The sequence below is a fragment of the Gadus morhua genome, chromosome 21 (assembly GCF_902167405.1).
Source record: "Gadus morhua chromosome 21, gadMor3.0, whole genome shotgun sequence".
NCBI lineage: Eukaryota > Metazoa > Chordata > Actinopteri > Gadiformes > Gadidae > Gadus > Gadus morhua.
Genome location: NC_044068.1, coordinates 9828576 through 9852581, shown reverse-complemented (window position 1 = coordinate 9852581; position 24006 = coordinate 9828576). Strand labels below are relative to the sequence as shown.

Genomic DNA, 24006 nt, shown 5'->3' with positions numbered 1-24006 from the left:
ATTGGAGCAGCGGGGGCGGTATTGCGTTCGCTTTACCGCACCGTTGTAACGAAAAGAGAGCTGAGCCGCAAGGCGAAGCTCTCGATCTACCGGTCGATCTTCGTTCCTATCCTCACCTATGGTCATGAGGGCTGGGTGATGACCGAAAGGACGAGATCGCGGGTACAAGCGGCCGAGATGAATTTTCTCAGAAGGGTGGCTAGCTGGCGTCTCCCTTTGGGATAGGGTGAGAAGCTCGGCCATCCGTGAGGAACTCGGATTAGAGCCGCTGCTCCTTTACTTAGAAAGAAGTCAGCTGAAGTGGTTCGGGCATCTGGTAAGGATGCCCACTGGGCGCCTCCCTTGGGAGGTGTTTCAGGCACGTCCAGTGGGGAGGAGACCTCGGGGAAGACCCAGGACTAGGTGGAGAGATTATATCTCAACACTGGCCTGGGAACGCCTCGGGATCCCCCCGTCAGAGTTGGTCAATGTGGCCCGGGAAGGGAAGTCTGGGGCCCCCTGCTTGAGCTGCTCCCCCCGCGACCGACCCCGGATAAGCGGACGAAAATGAGATGAGACAAAAGATGTGGGAGCGTATGATAATGGCCGTTTTTAGAAGACCGGTACTTTGGAACATGAGGATCGACATATACAGAGATAAAAACAAAACCAACCAGGCTTGGAAAGAGATCGGTGAGGAGTTTGGCCTGCCAGGTACTTACAAGTTTTGTGAAAAACATAACAACTTTCATACGGTATCTCCGTAAAACGACGGCGAAAGTTAATTTTTTTGAACGTATATTACGGACATACCGGACAGAAATTTTACAGAGGGGAGGAGTCTCGGAGGAAAAACGGACATTACGGAAAATCTCATAGGAATGAATGGACTTTCGGTCGGAGACGGTTGGATCGCATACGAGAATGTACGTATGTGGAAACGAGGCGTTAGCCTACATGACAACACACGCACACGTTTAAAAAATGTTGTTAATCTGTTATGCTATAAATCAACGCTGACATAGGAGGCTGCATTGGCTAAGTTGTTTGGATGCACGTTCGACTGGGACCGGAAAATAATGAATTTCTCTAAAAAAATTCTCCGTTTTGTGTGAGGCCGCTTTGTGAACTACAGCTCTTCGCTGCTCTCGACGCGAATGATATACGTCACCACCCGCACTTGGAACTCATGTCATCACTCTGCTCCACTTCACAGCTCCAAGTCGGGGCATGTGGAGAGTTTCATCTGGTTTCATTTATTCTGATGGGGAGATTGTCGGTTCTATTTCATTCCTACTGACCGCCAGAGGCGGTGCTTTAGCACTGGATGTTCCATCTCGCGCATGCGCAGGTCGAGTAATTATACCAAAAAAGTCACCTGTGACACCTGGGTGACCCGAGAAAGTCTATATATTCCGGAGTCACCCGAGGTTCTGTTCCTTCTATTTTCTCGCGGTAGCGTACTAGCAGGACACACAAACATTGTTTGTTGTAAGAGATACCATATTAGCTTGTCGCAAGTAGCCTTGTAACCCAAGGGTTGGTGCCTCGATTTGACTTTGTCCACCAAGGGCTGCGACTTGCAATTTGTTTGATTTCGGCAGGGGTGAGTAAAGTGTGTAGGCTACGCGTAGTCGACTATCCGTCGGCTAGCGCGGCAGCTGATTTCACCTTTCTACCCTTTGCTTTAATTTGCTTAGAGCATTAATTGGCGGCTAGTTTTCAGTCGCTGTGTTATTCTTTCGGTCTCGCACCGTTTCTCGGGTGCGTTCGCCTAAGCCCGGTTGCTCATTTGTATGCGCCAGTGCGCGGCTTGGGGTCCAATCCGCCGTCACTGTAATTATTTAGCCAGTTGCGCTCTTTGATTAATCGCCAGTGAGTGGCTTGGGTTTCCAAAAGCCGTCACTGTATTTTCCTGGCGCCGTCACTCTATTGTCGGGCGCATTATTGCTCGGGTACTCTCGCCTGTAGCTTGATTGCCTAGCCTGCGCTGATTGCTCTCCGGTGGGCTGCTTGGATTACCAAGGCTCGCCGTCACTGTGTTGTTGCCGGGGTGTCACGTCGGGTCGTTGCTCAGGTGCCCTCGCCTAAAGCTCAATTGCCTAGCCTGTGTTAATTTGCTCTCCAGTGGGCTGCTTGGGTTTCCAAGGCTCGTCGTCACTGTTATTGTCGGAGTGTCGCGTCACTCGGGTGCTCTCGCCTGTAGCTCGCCGTCACTGTTATTGTCGGGCTGTCGCGTCGTTGCTTGGGTGCTCTCGCCTAAAACTCGATTGCCTAGCCTGTGTTAATTTTCTCTCCAGTGGGCTGCTTGGGTTTCCAAGGCTCGCCGTCACTGTTATTGTCGGAGTGTCGCGTCGCTCTGGTGCCCTCGCCTGTAGCTCGCAGTCACTGTTATTATCGGGCTGTCGCGTCGTTGCTTGGGTGCTCTCGCCTAAAACTCGATTGCCTAGCCTGTGTTAATTTTCTCTCCAGTGGGCTGCTTGGGTTTCCAAGGCTTGCCGTCACTGTTATTGTCGGGGTGTCGCGTCGCTCGGGTGCTCTCGCCTGTAGCTTGCCGTCACTGTTATTGTCGGGGTGTTGCGTCATTGCTCGGGTGCTCTCGCCTAAAGCTCGATTGCCTAGCCTACTGATTAATTTGCTTGCAATTAATTTGCCGACATGCTAAGCGCCCATAGTTGTGTCGCCTGCATGGCCTCCCTGCAGGCGGAGGATGGCCATGACCAGTGCCCTGCGTGTCTCGGGGTTGAACACCTCAGGGAAGCAGTGTCAGATAACCCGCGCATGAACTGTAGTTTCATGCCTCATGCACTGAGGCTAGCTAGGTTGGCTGAGGTGGAGGGCAGACCAGGGTAGCCCCCTTCGGGTCTTGGTCAGATTAAAGCCCTCCTACAGAACCTCCAACCAGCTCAGGGTGTACCAGCCGCGGCCCCTGCGGCTGCGCAACCCACTTATACAGAGGATGACATGCTGTCTACAGCTGCGTCCTGTAGCCTCTTTGCAGAGGAGGAAGAGCAAGCGTCCCTTGCCTCTCAGGCGCTCTCTCAAGGGTCTCTGGGCTGCTCGGCTAGAGGGTCAGTGTCCGGCCGCAACACTGTTAGACCAGCCGTGCGAATGGCCCTGGCAAGGCTGGGGTTGGATGAAGCTCCTGTTTCATCTGCACCTGTGAACGCCTTTTTTCCACAGGCCGCTCAACCTTCCGTTTTCTCTTTGCCCCCCTCTGAGCCGTACATCGCAGAGCTTCATAGATGCTGGCCAGATTCAAGGGCTCTCTCCCAGCACACTAGTGATAGCAGAGGTCTGGCAACTATGGCCAATGCTGATTCTTATGGCTTGGACCGGTTAGCTCCGATTGAGCCTGCTATAGCGTCCCTGGTTGTCTCCCCGGACGAGGCTCTGAGAACCGATGCGCGCTGCCCTCGGCCCCAGTGCCGGATTACAGATGACCTCCTTACCAGGAGTTACAGCATTGCTGCCCGTGTGGGACGTCTTGGGAATTTGCTTTCTCACATCGTTCTGGCGCTGTCTCAGACTATACGGGGGTCAGGTGCTGATCCTTCAGCACAGACCCTCAGTGATGCTTCACTGCAAACTTTTGCGTACATGACTAGGGAGCTAGGCAGGTTAATGTCAACTGTTACGTTGGCGCGCCGCCAGGTTTGGCTGGCGCAGTCACCCCTGTCGGAGGTGTGTCGACGGACCCTCCTTTCTCTTGGGCCAGCTGCTCTTCAGGCCCTGGAGCGAAGTGTACAGGTTGGCCAGGCTAGCCAGCAGTTTGCTAGCTTACGGCGTGCACCTCTGCTTCATTCTAGGCCGGTGGCCTCTGCGGTACCCCGTGCCAATAGCTCTCAACCACGTTCAGGTGGACAATCGAGGGGCCAGCACTTCTCAGCACGGGCTGACCAGCGCCGTAGCTCTGCGCCACGGGTGGCTTTTCAGGCGCCAAGAGGTTCGGCGCCCAGCCGCCGCCCCCCCCAGGTAGGTACTAGTCCAAGGGCCAGTCGTCCCCCAGGTAGGTACAAGGGCCCCCAGGTAGGTACAAGTCCAAGGGCCAGTCGTCGGACGCTTTTCTCAGCAGCACCTGAGCTACTGGCAAGAGCAGACCACACACCCTTGGATAGTGTCCACGCTATCCAACGGGTACACACTCCAATTCCGATGCCGGCCCCCAACTGTCAGCGGGATCAAGGTTACCGTGGTTACCAATCCCGACAGATCCCTGGTCCTGAGACCGGAAGTAGCCACCCTCCTTGGGAAGGGTGCTATCGAAGTAGTAGAACCACAAGAACAGCTCGATGGGTTCTACTCAACCTACTTTCTGGTACCGAAGAACGATGGCGGGTTTCGCCCAATTCTGGACTTGAGAGGGCTGAATCAGTTCCTCAAGGTTCTTCCCTTCCACATGCATGTTGCGGACGTCCTCCTGGCTATCGCTCAGGGGGACTGGTTCGTATCAATAGACCTGAAAGACGCTTACTTTCACGTCCCTATTACCCAACGTCACAGGCGATTCCTCCGCTTTGCTTTTCTGGGCAAGGTGTACCAGTTCAGGGTTCTTCCGTTCGGGCTGCCTCTGGCCCCGCGTATATTTACACGGTGTGTAGCAGCAGCCCTGTCACCATTACAGGCCACAGGTATGGCGATACTGCCATACCTGGACGACTGGTTGGTAATTTCCCCAACTCGGGAGCAGGCGGTCAGGGACACAGCCATGCTCCTCAGCCATGTGGACCGGCTTGGCCTCATGGTCAACTTTACCAAGAGCAACCTTACACCATGTCGGGTTGTGAGCTATCTGGGGCTGGTGCTCGACTCGGTGGCCATGCGAGCCTGCCTCTCTCCAAAGCGCATAGCTACCATTTTGCAGCTGCTACAGCGCTTCAGGCGGGGGAAGTTGCTGGAATACAGCCTCTTCCTTCGACTGATAGGTATGCTGATCTCAGCATCCATGGTGGTCCCACTAGGCCTTCTGGAATTGCGTCCCCTTCAGATCTGGGTGAATGGTCTCCACTTGGACCCCAAGTGGCAGAGACACAAGATGGTCAGGGTGTCTGGGCGGTGCCTTCGGGTCCTCAGACCCTGGAGAGAGAGGGCATACCTGATTGCGGGGTCGCCCTTAGGGAGGATAGCTTCACGGCGGGAGGTTGTGGAGACGGACGCCTCCCTTTCCGGCTGGGGTGCAGTATGGCAGTGCAGGACTGTCAGAGGCCAGTGGGATGCCCAGCAGAGACTGGAGCATATAAATGTGCTGGAACTCCTTGCGGTGTTCTTAGTTCTCAGGCACTTCCTTCCAGTTCTGAGGGACCGACATGTTCTTGTCCGGACAGACAACACCTCCACAGTCTACCACGTCAACCATCAGGGGGGCACCAGATCGAGGCAGAGCCTGCGGGTCACGCAAAGGCTCCTTCCGTGGGCGTTCCCCCATTTTCTAAGCCTGAGGGCTGTCCATGTTCCAGGTGTCCGGAACACAGCGGCAGACCTTCTCTCTCGCCAAGGGCAACCCCCCGGAGAGTGGAGACTCCATCCGGAGGTGGTGGGGATGATTTGGGACAGGTTTGGCAGGGCAGTGGCGGATCTCTTTGCTTCCGAAGAGACCACCCACTGTCCCCTTTGGTTCTCCTTGACGGAGAGGACCAGTCCCCTAGGGCAGGACGCTCTGGCTCATGCTTGGCCAGACAGCCTGCTTTATGCATTTCCCCCAATTCCCTTTTACTGGCAGCGCTGGACAGGGTCCAGCGTGGCTGTCACAGCCTACTTCTGGTGGCTCCACATTGGCCAGGAAGGCCATGGTTCGCACCATTATTGAAACTCCTCAACGGAGAGCCTTGGTGCCTCCCAGAGAGACAGGACCTTCTGTCTCAGGTAGGCGGACGCATATGGCACACGAATCCGGGCCGCCTGCGGCTGTGCATGTGGCCCCTGAGAGACAGGACCCGCTGCTGACGTCTTGCGACCAGTCAGTGGTCCGTACCATTTTTAGTTCAAGGGCACCCTCCACTAGGTTGCTCTATGCAAACAGGTGGAAGTTGTTTTCCCAGTGGTGCGTGGCGCGGGGCAAAGTCCCGGGGACTTGCTCAGTGGTAGTGATACTACACTTTCTGCAGTCTGTGTTGGACAACAGAAGAGCTGCGTCTACCCTGCGCGTTTATATGGCCGCGATCTCGGCCACACACGCAAGGGTGGATAACCAGACGGTAGGGTCCCACTACCTAATCACGCAGTTTCTGAAGGGGGCCCAGAGGCTTCAACCGCCGCGACCCCTGAGGGCACCATCATGGGACCTGCAAGTAGCTCTGAGGTCCTTATGTCTACCCCCATTTGAGCCACTAAGTCAGGCAGACCTGACGCGGCTGTCCATGAAGACGGCATTTCTGCTTGCCATGGCAACTGCAAAACGGGTCGGTGAACTCCATGCGTTGTCAGTGAGCCAGGCGTGTTTGCGCTGGCACGAAGATGGGTCAGGAGTGGTGCTCTGGCCGAACCCATCCTTCCTACCCAAACGATTGTCTCCCCATCATGTAAATCAATCGAGTTGGCTGCTTTCAATCCCCCAGGCTCTCCAGGGGGTGCAGAAAGAGTGTCAGACCTGTTGTGCCCGGTGCGGGCGCTTAGGGCATATGTTGAAGCGACAACCAGCTTGCGTAAGACAGATAACCTCTTTGTCTGTTACGGGGGCTGCAGGAAGGGGGCTGCCCTGTCGAAACAGAGACTCTCCCACTGAGTTGTGGATGTGGTCTTGAATGCCTATAGGGCACAGGGGCTCCCTGTGCCCTTGGCCGTTTAGTGCCACTCTACCAGGAGTATGGCTACATCATGGGCTGCCTTGAAGGGGGTTCCACTTCAGGACATTTGCTCCACGGCTACATGGTCCTCATCATGTACGTTTGCCCGATGCTACAGGGTTAATGTCGCTGCTCCTCATCCTGTGGCGACGGCTGTCTTGTCGACGGCTTCGAGCCCTTGATTGAAGTGAGCACTCTTCGTGACCTTTTTGGTATTAGTCATCCAGTGCTAAAGCACCGCCTCTGGCGGTCAGTAGGAATGAAATAGAACGATAGTTACGTATGCAACTACGGTTCTATGAATTCCGGATGACCGCCAGAGTTCTCTGTCACTCAGACTTCTCAGATTCCACGAGAAGATCCAGTTGGAACAGAACCTCGGGTGACTCCGGAATATATAGACTTTCTCGGGTCACCCAGGTGTCACAGGTGACTTTTTTGGTATAATTACTCGACCTGCGCATGCGCGAGATGGAACATCCAGTGCTAAAGCACCGCCTCTGGCGGTCATCCGGAATTCATAGAACCGTAGTTACATACGTAACTATCGTCTTGTCAACACCAGTCGCAGGGAGCTTGACGTCACATATGAGACATGTAGCCTTTCTCATTATGTTTTGTCTACAGCCTTTAACTGAAAAATTGCACAATATACTTTTCAATAAACATGAAAAGTTATCATTTAAATCCACAAACAACATATATGTAATCCGGGGCATATAAAGACTTTTTCGATCTCATAGGTCCCATGGGCTCTTCCGTAAGGGGGGTGACTTCGGCTCTAAGAGATCGAAAAATATGAATGGGTTTCAATGGAGAGAAAGTAATTATTTTCTGTCCTCAGTCTTTATATGCCCTGGGGGGGCTTGACTCATTTCGGCCCCAGGGCCACTGGGGTGGAGGGGGGTCGTGGTCTCTGCTCATGTATAGCACATGTTGTTTGTAAAATGGATTGAACATATTTACCTGCACTCAGAGGGGAATTCAGTAGACCTACAGAGGAAACAAAATGATTCAGGGATTCATAATACCGTAATAATATAATTATATTACATTATAATAATGATAATTAAAAAAATAACTATTGGCCTATTAATAATAAATATTGGCTAATGATTTTGTTATAATTTTGGCTAATACAATTCTTATATTTCGCCAGAACTAACTAGAACTATGATGCAATCAACTTGCTGATAAAGTTGTTGATGCTGTTCAGAAAATCAGCATTGGAAATAATTTACTGAAACAAATAAGTTAAAAAGTTATAAAAAAATAATATGTTGTGTTTTTCTCTAGAATGTCTCTGGTGCCTTGTTATTTGTCATATTGATGGAACAGATGTAATCGGGATGGTATTATTTGGTTAATGTGCTGTTTGTTAAATAAATAGCATTGATCTAATAGTTTATCTATAAAAAAGTTCATGTATATTTCAGATTTGCAACAGAATAGCAACATATAGAAACATCCTTACCTATGGCTATAACAAGGAGGAAATGAAGACGCTTGGCCTTCATAATAGTTATGAAGGACAGCCTAAATCCTGTTAATACTAAGAAATAAAAGGAATACACAGGTAGTAGTGGTTTAATATGTAGGTGCTCATTTAAGTGGACACAAAGTAGAACCTATTGACTGGCAATGTTGGGAAGAAAACTATCAAAAGAAAATCTGCTGTTTTCCCCCATTTGGTAAGATGATGATCGAGATGTTTTACCTTCTAAACACACCCAACCCAAGGATCTCCTTAACAGCAGACAAATCCAGGATACTACATCGAAATAGTCTGGACAGTCTGGATGCGAAAAAAAGATTAAATGAACATCCCTGTACAGGTGAAATAGATGAAATGACAAAAATGGCTTTTGGACTAGGGATGCCTGGTGACTTTTGTATCAATCATTAAAGTTGTATTTTGTAAATTGAAGGCAATATTTACAGTTTGGGAAAAGAAAACGTTGGAATCGGTATTCCCTCTTTTTCGCTTTCGATCAAGGCATCTCCTAATTTGCTGAAAAGTAATTAAAAGGATAATACTTTTCTCAGTTTGAAGTTGAAGACTCATACCGCATTCAAGACAACATTGAACACGAGTTGGACAACCGTTAAATTCATTTTGAACAAGTGAGAGGTGGTTTATACCAGGTTCCGGGTTGTCTCGAATGCAACATTAAACCAAGAAGACACAGCAGTGCGAACCAAAAAATACCTTCATGTCAACGTTGCTAGATACGTGTAGAGCAACTATTTCCTCAAGGTGCATCAAAAGCAGCACTAACAGCAACAAATACTCTTGATGTAAAACACATTTTTACGTATTAATTTCAAAAAAGTCCAAGTATCTTTCTTAAACCTATACTAAAATCCTAAAACCAAGGGTTAGCATTATCAATAATATATCTATACATATAAGCATCTCTCTAGCTCTGGTGAATATCAATTAAGTAATATGTTCTACGTTCATTCTAGAAAAAATATTTTCTAAATTAAATAAACAAGTGGGATCAGTATTTGTACAGTGTTAGTAGGCCTGTAACTGTGATGAAACCCTGTGATAAATAAAGTTATATGAAAAGTCTGAAAGTCAAAATGCTATCTTTTTTTGTGTAATTATGACATGGGATTATGCTTAATGATCCTTACTAGTTCCTAAAGTAGATTTACATTTAGGGAATTTAGCAGACGCTTTTATCTCTAAAGTGACTAACAATGAGTACATTTTTCAGAAGAAAGAGAAACACCATTATATCGCTGTCTGTACAGTAAGGATGTTCATAGAATTGCCAAGCACTTGCAATTACTAGATTAACCAATTCCCTGTATACAACTAAGATAGCTAGGATAAGATGCTACATGAGTAATATTTTTAATTGTCAGGACATTCAACATACAATAAGTGCATAAGCGGTGTGTTTTTAGGAGAGTAAGGGATAAGGGGGGAGACTATGCAGAGCCTCAAGTAGTCTCACAGAACACTAAGGTTAATGACACTGAAAAGCATATGATATATATTTCCTAATTTACCTTCTTCTTACTCATGTATCCTTTGTCAAACTGTCCTTAGTCAAACTGTCCTGAACCAATAGTACTTATATTAGGACAATGTATGAGACTGTTTACAAATCCATCAATATTGCCATGAGATACTACTAAGGACACATAAATGATTCAAGGCATAGTTTAATTCAAACAGACGACCACAATCAGACATCTAACCACTTTGCACTTTTACATAATACTACCCAGCACTTACTGGATACTTAATATAAATTAGCAATTAGTTATTATACAAAATTACATATTCAATTAATAGGAATAACCTAAATGGGAGTGCCATGGTTGGCCATTTTGGCAGTGCAATCACAAGATGGCGCTCACAACACTGAGCATGTGCAGGCCTTTGTGTAAACCTTAGCACTCATCTGACCGTCTACCCTTGATAATTTAATAGGCAGGCAGAACCTAAGGGTGGGAACGAGTATAAAGGGCATAGGAGCGCAAGGGGTTGAGAGACAAACGGGAACACACCAATGGCGTGAACACACTCGGTTAAAAAAGAACTGAAATTGCACAGAGTGCGTTTTACAGAGTTCAATTAAGAAACATTGTAAGTTTGATTCATTAATTGATTAACTCTCTATAAAATATTAATGAATTAAAATCGTTTTGACTGACAAGTGTATAGCATTGTTCCCGCCAACTTTGTTGAAAATAATAAGCTGTGATTTTTAATTGCATCGACAGTCATCTCCTCTGCTGATGCTACGCACACAACGTCGTAACCTCATGAACCACATCTTGAATGTTGACAACAACACAGAGCTTTTTCGAAGGACTTACTCACTGTCCACATGCACACAGAAACACACACGCACGACCAACACAGAAAGCAATCATGCCCTTGATCTCAAGGCCATTGCACAACATTAAGCTTAGCAAATAGCTTTATAACGATATTCTATCTTACGCACCAATGTTGCATGCCAGTTGGTGTTGTTAAGCAAAACAACAAAACGTGAGTGCAGAACGGTTGTCCACATGTACAATAGTTCCTCCTTGCAGTGGTGGGACAGCGGTTCCTGGAAGGGTTTCTGAGCACCCACAAACAAACTTCTAGTAGGGCAAGGGGGGGGCTGTCTGTCCGGGCAAATGTGTGTATGTATCACTTGGCCAACAGCCGATGTTCTCACAAAGCGATTGGCCCTCGCAGTAGAGTTGATCTGGGAGGAGGAAGTGATGTGGGACAGGGAGCGGTGGCAAACCCTCGGCTACCTCCTCTTCTTCACCGACAGCAGAGGCACGCACTGCTGCTGTCGTGGGAGCGCACTCTAGGACTCTGAATCCTGGAAGATCATCAATCAATGAATCACATTTTTTTGATTGTTTTACATTTCGTCATTCAGTCAAACGTGATTGTGTCATGGTCCGTCCCTGGTTTTCCCATTCACCTGCCTGCCATCCTGATCTCCCCTAATTAACCCAACCACCTTCGCCTGTGCTCCCCCTATAACAGTCCTCTCCTTTCACTCAGTCCTTGCCAGATTGTCCCTTGTTTCATTCAGAGCTTTCCCGCAACTCCCAATTGACTTCGTCTACTCCACTCTGCCTGCTAACGAACCCTCGCCTGTCTGACCTCCTGCCTGCCGTCCAGTCCCTGTCGGTCTGTCCGCTCCTCGGTCCCCGTCTCCTGATCCACCTGCCTGACTTCCTGTTATCGACCCTTCGCCAGCTTGACCTCCCGCCCGACGTCGAGTCCCTGTCGGTCTGTCTGCTCTCCAGTTCCCGACTCCCGATCTGCTCTTCTGCCCTCCCGTTGCCGACTCCTCGCCTGCTGACGATTCCCTGCCCACCTGTCGGTGACTTTACTGTCTGCTCTCTGCCTGCCCGATCCTGTACCAGAATAAATCCTTGAAACTGTCCTACAACTGTCGTCTGTCTGTGCACTTGGGTTCTGCCTAACCCTCTCTCCCCCCCCCCCCACTGTTCAGTGCAATGTGCTTGGCATGGGAAACAACAAGATAAATAATAAAATCCGATATAACAAACACAAACGGATGGAAGAATCACAGAGATAAGGTTGAGAGGCATAGATGTATACCAAATGGTAGTTACAGTCCTGAATTAAGACCACCATACCAACATGGACCAATATGTACACATTAAAAAATGAACAATAATAATAATGCAAATAATTCTTAGAAGCACTATTCAAAACAAACAGGGAAGGCATTTCAGCAGATAACCAGTTTCTGCAAGAGTGGAAAAACAGACATCCTGTTGTTCTGTGCTTAATCATATCTCAAATTGGATCATCCATTCAAATGTAAGAACGATATCATGTGACCGAGGGGGAAATCCAATGACAATCAATTACCGAACCCTACCCTCATAAGCGTGGCCTCAATAATGCTAGATTCCCGAAAGAAACACTCTGAACGCCATCTTTGGAAGCGTTATGTCCCTCGGAGAAAGATACGTGACGCTAAGTTATACATTTTGGTTTTAATATGTGTATATTTGGATTGGTGCCATCGACCATTAGATAAATAAAAATACTTACCACGGTTTAAAATGTAATTGTAAATCTTTAAGGAATGTGTGTGAAACTAAACAAATCGCATCATTTGTTTTTTGCAATGAAAGACAATAAACCTTATTCCATCAATGCAGAACGACATAGAGCTTGACTGAGCTGCAACCAGTCCTCCACTCAGCCAGTGGTTTGCTAATGGTTTAGAATGTCAGCAAACTGGAGTTCATGTTGAGGCTGTTGTTGCTGTTCTAGTAGTGTCCTCAGAGAAATGAGAGGCAGGGGAGGGGGGGGGGGGGGTTGTGTCTGAACCATTTATGTCAGTGAGCGAAGCGGCTATCTGTGCGTGCATGTTTCTGCATGAATGTTTGTCTGTCTTCGTGTGTGTCTGTGTGTGTGCATGCATGCATGTAAGGTGTTGATACCGTGTGTTGTGTGTGTGTGTGTTTTCCATTGCAGTGTTTACTTTCCCTTACTTTCTCTAAGGCTTGGGAACTAGAGCAACCCAGGAAGGCAAATACGCCGTTGTTCTCCTTGGACTGGAAGAAGTCTTCATAGTCCTGTTGGGGGAACACATAACGGAGATGCACTGCATTATGTAACATCTGCCTACAAACAACCTTGCAGAGCTGTGGCTGGTTTTGGATGGGGACAGAACCCTCTGACCCCACCTTTATTCTGGGGGCAAGTGCCACCCCCCTCCTTGTTCACTTTAGACCCTTCTCCCAGTGGTGTCATCGAGAGAACAGAGGCTTTTACTTTCAGAAGGGGTAAATCGTGCACAAAATCTTTCCAACAATCCTGTAGTGTGGACCCATCATAATTTACGGAGGGAGTCATAAAAACACATCTACAATCGTTGTTTGGTTATGCTTTAACACTTGTCTTTTTGTGTGTGGTCTCTTGCCCTGAAAAGAAGACATTTGATTTGTGATTGACATCTGTCGCTAATTCAACTGCGTTTCAATTGGCTCCCGAGAGCCACGCCCCTGCCTTATACTCTCTCTCTACTACAGACGGCCAGTGCTAAACCACTCGCACCGTGGACATCCCTGTTGAAAAGGGTTGGCTCGGTTAGCTGTTCCCAATAGACTATCCTTCTCAGCTGTGCTGTAAGAATGTTGACATCCCCTGGGAGTGATATAGGATTAGCTTTGATGAGAGAGAGAGAGAGAGAGAGAGAGAGAGAGAGAGAGAGAGAAGGGAGAGGAGAGAGGAGAGAGAGAGAGAGAGACGAGAAGGAAAGGAAGGAAGGAAGGAAGAAGGAAGGAAGGAAGGAAGGAAGGAAGGAAGGGGAAGGAGAGGAGAGGGAGAGGAGGAAAGAGAGAGAGATAGAGAGAGAGCGCAAGCTGCCAGATGAGATTATCTGCGACATCACTCGACTGGATTATGGCACTAGATCTGATTATGTACCGTGTACAAACATGGAAACAGGGATCGCGGTGCACGTGAGCCAACTCAAACTCAAAATGACGAGCATTCTTCTCCGACTGCCGTCTGACCTTTTGGGGCTCGGACCAAGACCTTTTGGGCTGGGAAATCTCACCCAAAAAAAAAAAACTGGACTATCCTTACCCCAACAGTAGCGATCTCCATTGAAGATCTTCGGCGTCAGCGGCTTGCCCACCTCTGGGTGCTTGTCCTGGGGGATGTTGCGGCACATCCACAGCCTCTCCTCCTCCCCCATGGTGATGTCTACTTCCTGGAAAACTCAGGCGATTTGCTTCCAGGAAACTGACCACGTCCTGCTGGTGCTTCTTCACCTGGGAGGGATGAGAACGGGAAGAATTGGATGACGGCTGGGATTAATGTGGTCTGATAGAGAGGTGAACTGTGAATAAAAATACTCACAAAGTGTGTGTTTGTTTGTGTGTTTGTGTGTTTGTGTGTGTGTGTGTGTGGTGTGTGTGTGTGTGTGTGTGTGTGTGTGTGTGTGGTGTGTGTGTGTGTGTGTGTGTTGTGTGTGTGTGTGTGTGGTGTGTGTGTGTGAGTGTGTGTGATTACAATTCAGCTATTGTCTGTGCTGGAGAAGTATTTACAGGACACCAAACACCCAAATAAGACTCTGTGGAAACTGTGTCAGGCTTCCATTGTCTCTGAATATCTTTGTTCATAGTTCATATACAGCCTGATAAAAAAAATGCCTTAATTGGGAGACCAGCAGGGATACTTACCGTCTTTGTCTTGTAAAACCGTGTTAGTTATTTCATTTTGTGGAGGATTAACAGTTTTTTTGGCAATACATGTTTTTGCATGAGAAATAATGCAAGTCGTGGGAGATTATACTTTAGATATTATAGCCGAAACCTAGTTTCCCTTCAGAGTAAATGTTCATGCTCAGACATGAATCCACTTACAAGAATCCACTAGATAAATGAGTAATTACTGACATGGGTCTCCCTTGTGGATTTATTCACCAACCAGATCATTACCAGCCGAAGACAAATCTGTTTTTTTAAACTTATTTTCTAGCGTCTTTATCTTCCCTGCTGTCCTTCCATTGCTGTCCCTTATATGATGTCTCCCTTAATCCACCTCTTCCTTCATTTGTCTTTCACACTCCATTTGTTACCTCCAGTCTAATTAGTGTGTGCTTTCCATGTCGTGTTCGGACGTATGAATGCCGCAACTATCCACAATATCTCCATCTCTTTCTTAATTAGTTTAGTCTCGTTTTTAGCCCCTGCTGCATCACATGCCCGAAGCACAATAGTGGATGAATGTATGCGTTGAATATATCACCCGCCTCGCTCTTTGGTTCCAATTACAATTCAAAGGAATTTAGAGAGAATGAATTCACATCAGCCAACTGACCCAAATAGGCCCAACTGAAAGGCGTACAAGCCTGTCTTTCTTTTAGTGTCAGGGGTTTCAAAATGTTCACACGTCAAGTCTTTATCCAGTCTTTAAGATTAGTCAGAATGCTTTTAATGTGTTAATGAAAAGAAATAAATTAAGAGACAAGTGATGATCCTTGTGTGCGCGTGCATGTGCGCCCGTGTGTGTTATTGTATATCTGCTAGAATAGCAACCCACAGGTTGAAAAGCGAAAGAAAGACAATCCAGGTGGAGTTCAGAATAACCAAAGTAGGAAATGTGGAGGGCAGAATAACCAAATAGGTTGAACGAGAGGCGATAAATGGAAATCATTTGGCAAATCGGGACTCCTGAACTTAATTAAACAACCCAACACAAATAGAGCCTACATATTAAATATGTAGACTCCATATGTAGGCTTATATTTCAGTCAGTCAGTATAGCAGCAAATATACATGCGGATTGCGTTCCTCTCGAATATAGACAATGTGTGAATGTTAAAATTTAGTAGGCAAGAAAAGTTTTTTCCACTGATCGCTGAGCAGCACGTTAGGCATTAATAAATGGGAGCTCCTGTTATGCTCTGTGCTGACAAAACCATCTTAAAAAAAATAATTAAGAAACGGGGCATATAGGCTAAAAGAATCAAATGGAACTGATATCATATCCTAAATCATGCTACACGACTCACCACTACAGATCCGGTTGAGGAGGCAACGTAGACCTTGATGACCATTTTAATCTTCGTTGAACTATCAGAGCGAAAAACGATGATAAATAGCCAATACGCTACTGTTTCGACCCCTTCACAGTACTTAGCCTTAAAAATTAGATATAAAGTAAAAGACGACTTTGCTTAAGACTCGAATCATCCCAGACACTGGGTAGACGGGGGAAACAGCGCGCGTCTCCAAGCTCACAGTTTGCCATAATAACGCTCGGTGCGTTTCCGAGCTCTCACGCTCCCCCGGCTGGCTTCTATCGTCACGATCTCTAGACGCGACTGTACCATCACACAAACAGCGAGGGACGGGCTGTATCAGTAAACTGCACCTGTGATTGAGCCAGCGTATGTGTGATTGGGAAAGGTTGTTTTTCTGAGAAGCATCGAATCCTCGTCGATAAATTCTCGTTTCATTAGTCGTGGAAATCGTTTTAATATCCGTAGTACTACTATAACGAAATGTATAGTGTATTTACATTTAAACTAAATTAAAGTGCACCACAGTGCGACCCGTGGGGGAAGAGGAAATGCTTCCTCCTATAGTCAATTCCATGGTTGCCATGGTGCAGGAGCGTCGCGATGGGACTGTCAGGAGCAGATGATTGGAGCGAACAAACACAATCTAACGATTATTTCTCCAAATTACGAGGTAAATTCCGGTGGTTTGGGTGTTTTTTTTGCGGCAATATAGTAGTTTTCTGTCTAATTGGTTGTTTTAGGTGTTGTTGTGGTTATTTACTGGCAACGATTTAAGGTGTATACCGAGCGATATTAGCCATTTAGCTATCTCGGGCTAATTCAACTCAAAACTCCCAATGATAACGCAGGTATTTAGTTCACGCATATATATATTGCTACTGGAAAGCCGAGAAACACGTTTTGTACGAGCGGATGGCATACAGACCACTAGCTCCACCGCATGATAACTTCAACACGAGTCGAACAGTGACCGCCGCTGTGCACTGCTAGCATGTCAGTGACTACTAGCCTTAATCTCAGCTAGTTGGCTAAGTAGCCACACGCCTTGTTTTGTAACTGTAGATTAAATTACCGCCAAGATAACTCCGCTATGGCTTGCATCGCCTGCCATCTCTGCTATATACTATTACTGAATACGTGGTGTCCTAGGCATTATTCCCAGAGTGTGTATTTGGCTGAACTCAGACACACTTGACTTGGATGTACTGACGGATATTACTAAATGTTCCACTTCAGTCCCTGCAGGTCACGAAAGGATAAGACCCCAACAAGTAGATAAGTACACTAGCCGCCAGATGCTGACATTTTACGAATTTGTTTATTTTCTTTGTCTTTCTTTGTTACACAGACATTGGTCGTCGTGCATACGTTTGGACGTTATGAGCTCAATAGTTGGCACGACTAAAATATGAGGATGAAGATGATGACTTCTAAGAAGGATAGGGCTGTTTGACTGTAAGTTAAGAAATAGACTACACAATCCGATGAAGCTATTATTTCATAGTTGGTCCATTTCTCCTGAAATGATTGCTGATTGCATGTGTTCACATTGTCGAAGAGATGTACAATGTGTTTATTGTTGTCTGCAGATTCAGCATGTAAGCGTTAGGAGGGCGGGTGTCAGTAACTTGCTTTCTTAGCACCTCTCATGTTTCACATGGCCGATACATTTCGTTGTTGACATTTCGTGTGTGAGGCAGAAGTATGTATTCTTTGATTAACTAGTATTTTTCCAACTATTATGGAGGGTGATCTGGCTGTACAATCAAAATCCAGTTTACTATTATGCACTTGTATCTGACCCACCATAAGGGGAGGTGGTGTCTGTGTTTGTCCCTGTTGTCATGGACACCATGATATCAAGTGCTTTTCCTTTGTCCGTGGTTGATTACGTGACCAAAACAGTTAATAGGGTTAAGTATCTCTTGAAAAAAAAAAAAGACTACACAGCTCACAACAGCCTTCTTATTTGAAAGATAATTACATGGATACATATTCCTACAGGCTACTGTTTTGTTGTTCCATTGTAGCGGATATGTTTCCTTTGTCAGCAAGAAAACATAATTGTGGGAGGTTGCCACTTATGTCACAGCTAGAGGAGCGGTGTTGTTTGTGTGACCGGGTGTGACCCTCACACTGTCTTATTTAGAACATTCACCATTGTGATGTGTCGTGGCTTATTGGCCTGGTTGCTGAACTGATAATTAGGAGATTGTGTTTTTGTTGTAAGGCCTTACATTTTTTCATTCAATTTGATTTATAAAAATGTGATGATTGTAAGGGCTCGGTGCATAATACATTTAGACTTGAGTGCCTTTTATGATTCCCTATTTTATTTAACTGGTTCTTGGGCTAGATTTAGTTTTTGACACTGACACTGACACTGAGGAGACAAATGACTAATTCCTACTTCATACTTTGGAAACGCTTCTTCCTTTGGCCTCCCGTCAACACAGTGTGCTCATGACAAGTGACCCTATGGAGTTGGAAACCAGCAGCGGGGACCATGACGACAACCGGAACTCCGACCCGGGCTGTCTGTCCATCCGGAGCAAAGGAAAAGATTCCCCAGCGTCCACGGGGCCCACTCCCAAGCACGGCTCCAGCGTCCGGGACCGCAGCCAGGACAGGTCCAAGACCCGGATCTGGGAGCCTGATCCCGACCGGGACGTGGCGTCGGACGGAGAGAGGCGGGGCAGCGCTGGTAGTTCGTTATATTCAGACGACTACGAGTCTCGCTCTTCGGGGCGCTCGCTCTCGCCGTACTCGCGGTCGCGCACGCCGTCGCGCACCTCGCCGCGAGGGCCTCGGACCAATGGGGCTCTGCAGGCCAGTCCTTTCCGCAAGACAGGTGGGGGAAGTGTGTTGTTGTAGTTCTTGTACCCTCCCATTAGATGGCGGCGTTGCTCCTTTCAAATACAAATAAAGTATATGTAAATGCAGAAAAGGCTATTACTTGCACGCCGAGGAATACTTTCGGAAAACTTCTATAAAATGTAAAATGGGGTGCAGAATAATCTTGCGGCTAAGTCCCAGCTGGAAGATACGGGAACTTAAAAAAAATGCCTAGCCTGAAATGTCTTTAAGTCACTTGGTTGGATGAAAAGCTTTCGCTAATAAGTCCACTGCAAAGGATTCGCATTCAAATAATTTCCCCGTCACCACCCCCTACTCCTTTCCAGGAGGAGGAGGGGGTCCGGCGGGGAGTGACACGCCCCAGCGCACGGTGGCCCCCCCTTCTCTGTCCCGACGCTGCACCGAGGGCGTGAGCGGCGGCGGCGCGGAGGGCGCTCCCTGCAGAGCAAGGGAGCCCGCGGCCCCCAAGGACCTAGACCTGGTCACCAAGCGATGCTGTCGGGCGCCGGCTGCTGAAGATCAACGAGCTGCGCAACGCGCTCACCGAGCTGCAGCTACGCATGGACGAGTTGCAGAAGGAGAACCGCGTGCTGCGGCAGGTAACGCTAACGCAACCACACGTCAACCCACACTGCGTACCAGCAGGGGTAAACGTGCACTGTAAGAGCCATTCAGTTAAGGTAAATGGATGGTAAATGGACTGCGTTTATATAGCGCTTTTAGCCAAGGCGCTTTACAATATTGCCTGACATTCACTCATTCATGCACACATTCACACACCGACGGCGGTGTCAGCCATGCCAGGTGACTGCCAGCTCGACGGGGGCAGTTAGGGTGAGGGGCCTTGCTCTGGGTCACCTCGACACTCTAGGTAGGAGGAGCCGGGGATCGAACTAGCAAACTTGTGGTTACCAGCCAACTGCCTCCTGAGCAACTGCCGCCCCAAGGTCCCTATGGAATGTGTATTTTGATGTTTTTCGTCCACGTAAGGTTGGATGGACGGGTGCTAAGCTCTCCCACTATTCATGTCACTTTCTGATAATATTTCGAAATGGATCGAGATAGTTTAGCAAATTTGAGGCCAGCTTCTCCAGTGGATATGATGAAGGCACAGCGCGGGGGGGGGGGGGGGGGGCAGGTCCATCCATAACGTCAGGACCCCGTTACAACCGCCCCCACCCTCCCTGTGTCCCCTCAGCTCCAGTTGCGCCAGGAGAAGGCGCTGCATCGCTACGACGACACGGAGAGCGAGATCTCGCAGCTGTTGACGCGCCACAGCAACGAGACCACGTCGCTGCGCGAGCGGCTGCGGCGCGCCCAGGAGCGGGAGCGGGCGTCGGAACGCCGGCTGAAGGACGCCGAGGAGCGCCTGCAGAGGAGCCAGGCAGCGGAGGCGCGGCTCCGGAGGCTGGCGGAGAAGCAGGAGCTGGGGCCCCGCGAGGAGCTCAGCCGCCAGCTGGAGCAGGAGAAGGGCCTGGGTCAGGAGGCCCAGCGCAGGATCAAGGTGGTCCAGATCTATGACGTGTCTACAGTTATCGGATCAGGTCGCTAGGAAGATTTTAGTTTTTCCGACCAATCAGATTAATAGAAATAAAATAAAAAATTTCAGCCAGTCCGATCACTCAAAATAAATTTATTTTTTCGACCAAGCACATCGCACGATAAAGACAAAAAGTTAGGCAGCGTCACTGGGTTCTGGACGCTTTCATTAATGAGGGACTAACAATAACTCTGGATGTAACCACTGCGTTCGAGGACATCGCTTCATGCTCGGGGTCCACAGGTCTTGATTTATGAGTGACCTTGCAGGAGCTGCAACGCGGCTTGGAGCTGAGCAACAGCAGTTACCAACGGCAGCTGGCCGCCGAGAGGAAAAAGGTTGTCGGCGTTCAGGAGGAAATGAGGACGCTGCAGGAGGAGCTGGTGAGGCTGAGCGCTAAGCTAAAGGTACACACACACACACACACACACACACACACACACACACACACACACACACACACACACACACACACACACACACACACACACACACACACACCGAAGGAACAGTACGTCTTGTAAAAGAGAATCCCAGCACACTTGAACAATACTGAACATGGATCAAGCATGGCAGCATGCTCAGAGGACACTGATGCACTGTTGTGTCTCTGTCTTCAGGAGAAGGAGAGGGAGCTGGACACGATGAACATCTACGCCAACCGTGTGATGAAGCCCTCTGCTCGAAAAGACACGGATCTCGGAGCGAAGAGCAGAGGTACGGCTCCAGTTTCTGTGGCTGTCGGTTTTTGCGCGTATTCGTGTTGTATGTTACGCATGCATTGGGTATATTTACTCAATCTCAGAACCAGCAGTCCTAGAACTGAGGGGAGACCGTTCAGAAAAACCAGGGCTTCAAGGGGCAGAGTTGCACCTAGATGTATATTGTACTGAACATAAACTCTTGATGATTTTAATGTGTATTTCTACATTGGCCAGTCTACATTGATTTGAATCCTTTACAGACACTTTTTACGGATTACGAGTGCCAAGTGTCCGTTCACCAAATATGACCGTACAGATCCCTGCAACATGATTTGTCGCCAAACAAATTAAAGCAAAAGAAAGTGAAATTCGAAAGTCTGATTTGTGAAACTCGGCCCCCTCTGAATGACGACATTCCCTCCCCCCCCCTCCCGGCCAGCACCCAGCATCACCAAGGCAGTGCAGACAGAAGAAAGGCCCCCAAGCCCCGGATTCCCCACGCCTCCCCCTGCGGCCATCGCCGACGGCAACGAGTACGCCAATCGCACGCCCGATAACCTGTCGTTCAAGGTAGAAGGAAAAAAAGATTCAAACCTTTTACCTTTACAACTCTTGACGTCCAAATGCTACAATATGGAGATCGATCCCATCCCCCCCCCCCCACCTACTCTCTCACCTACCTCTTCCCCCCTCCCCCCGTACAGGAGCTCCACAACGACCACAGGGGGCAGGAGGGAAGCCGGGAGAGGAGGGATGAAGACCATCAGGAGAGGGAGATGGCAAAGGGCAGAGGGAGGGAGAAGGAGGAGAAACGGCCGCAGAAATTGTTTTCGAATGGCCCAGAGCTGAAGCCAAAAAGATCAGAAGAAGGTAAAACCATTTTTCACAAAATAAAAGCAAACATTTGGATACACCACATGGGGGCGCCACAGGTCCATGCCCTTGCACTCATGGGCCTATTTTTCCCAGCTCTCTAAAGAGAGCACATATTTTTCCTGATCAGAACATGCTCCTTCAACAGGCCGGGAGAAAGAGGAGAAGAGGGAACCGGCCACCCTCACCCACAAGCTGGACGACAAGAGGCAGCGGAGGGGCCCGCTCCGGGAGGAGGTGGAGAAGGAGGAGGTGGTGGTGGAGAAGGAGGAGGAGGTGGTGGTGGGCAGCAGATGGAACCAGGAGGAAGCTGAGGAGGAGCGACGCAGGAAGGACCATCTGCTGGCCAAGCTGAGGGAGATCGACCTGCAGAAGGAGCCCTCACCCCCGAACCCTGTGTTCTCCGACCGAGACCCCCGCCCTGTCCCACACCAACACCACCACCACCACCACGCTGCCTCGGGGCCACCCCCACTCCACAGCCTCAACCCTGCAGCCGTCTTCAGCTTCACAGCACTGGAGGAGTCGGCGGGCGCGACGCACACCACTCAGGGGGGCGGGGACGGGGGGATGAAGGTTGGGGAGGGGGTGGCGGGGGCGGGGCGCAGAGGGCTGCCTCGGCCCCAGCTGTCGGACCCGGACGACCTGACCTTCGGCAGCTACGCCCCCACCATCGGACGCCCCCCCGCCCGCGGCTCCATCTCCGGCGGCTTCCCTTCACCCCCGCCTCCGCCCAGAGAGGGAGACAAGGAGAGGGAGAGGAGCGCGGGGAGCGGCGAGGGTCGGAACTCCGTCAGTCTGATGGAGCAGCTGTTCGGAACGCTGGCCACGCCCCCCGCCCAGATCTCTAGCTCATCCAATAGGATGGCGGCGCTCGCTAGCGAGTCGCGCCCGCGGCGGGAGAAGCTGTTCGGCCCCGAGGCGGCGGCGCCGGGCCCCTTCCAGGGCACGCTGCACGTGGCGGAGAGCCGGCCCGCGGTCCGAGCCATCGCTTCATTCGACGACGACATCGAGGAACTCACTCTCTGATTGGCTCACAGGAAAAGAGGAGGGGATTGTACCTTTTTTATCATAAATTAGTTTGAGAGGCAATTTTTGTATGAGGAATTATTGTGCAAATGTGTGTGTCTGTACCATTGTTCAGAATCTGGAGCATCTGGATGCAGGAAGTGACATCATAGTTCCAATTAGATTTTGCTCAAGCACTGTTTAGCTACAGGCGGTTCGTTATTCTGGGATAATCGGATCGGTTCAGAATAAAAAGCAGGCGGTGAATGGTTGTGTACTCAGGTAAAAGTATTGTCAATGGAATGAATCCATTACAAAGATGTAAATTATACAAATGTATAATTTTATACATTGTCCTAATGTATAATTAATATATGTACATACATCGTCAACCCTTATAGTCTGTTGGACGCTGTAAGTCTCTGATATGAATGAAATTATACATTGTTATCACTTATTCTTCTGACACGATTCATCATTTCATGTATGGTGTTTGTTATTTTGTGTTTGTATGGATGTCGTTATTGTTTGTATATATTTTCTGAACTACAGTTCCGTTGTCGTACTTCATAATTCGTAAGCTCTAGTATATGTATTAAATAGTACAATTTACATTGGAGCTGGTACAATCATGCTTGTGAAGCCTTGAATTTTTAGGTAATTGACGCAATTTACCCTATTAGATGAAGGACGGAAAATTTAATTTGGTGCCAGAATGTAAAATATGATATAACATTATTGTCAAAAAAAGACTTGTACCACTTAACTTCAAAACAGTAAACAAGGAATGCTCATTTATACTACCTTCAAGTGCCAGTGCTCATTCAAAATATATCAAATAGTTAATACTTTTTTTAACTTTTATATTAGGAATAGGATTTTGGGGAATTTATTTAATATTTATGCATTTGGCTTGTTATTTCCGTTTTTATACAATATGTATAAATGTATTGTATTTGTATGTCAAATAGTTGTTTATGTCAATAAACGAAGTCAACCAATTCCCAACGTATCATTTAGTCCCTGGTGCAATTGCTGAAATTTCTGTCTTTGGATGAGGGACGTGTGACAAGGGAAAGCAGTAGTTTAGTTCCAAGGGTCCGAACGTACAGTGGGCGGAACCTGTCTCTGCTCCCAAACAATCATCTGAGCAGTTATTGGATGTTGCTGGAGCGAGGTACCGCCTTCTGTACGTTCGGACCCTTGGATCTATG

General features: G+C 48.3%; 2 protein-coding genes across 2 annotated transcripts; one reads left to right on the top strand and one right to left on the bottom strand.

The window, feature by feature from the left end:
• Positions 1 to 9610: 9610 nt before the first annotated feature.
• sh3bgrl2 (SH3 domain binding glutamate-rich protein like 2) lies at positions 9611 to 16257 on the bottom strand. Its single transcript, XM_030345662.1, is given in 6 exon segments — positions 9611 to 11104; positions 12768 to 12851; positions 12958 to 12962; positions 13873 to 13999; positions 14001 to 14054; positions 15800 to 16257. Coding segments are annotated over 6 exon segments (330 nt in total). The 5' UTR covers positions 15845 to 16257; the 3' UTR covers positions 9611 to 11089.
• A 137-nt stretch (positions 16258 to 16394) lies between these two features.
• Positions 16395 to 23794, top strand: lca5 (lebercilin LCA5). The gene is given in 11 exon segments (XM_030346143.1): positions 16395 to 16481; positions 17160 to 17266; positions 18268 to 18671; positions 18994 to 19172; positions 19174 to 19266; positions 19866 to 20171; positions 20477 to 20614; positions 20828 to 20924; positions 21351 to 21481; positions 21616 to 21781; positions 21915 to 23794. Coding segments are annotated over 9 exon segments (2406 nt in total). The 5' UTR covers positions 16395 to 16481; positions 17160 to 17266; positions 18268 to 18274; the 3' UTR covers positions 22814 to 23794.
• The last annotated feature ends 212 nt before the right edge of the window (positions 23795 to 24006 follow it).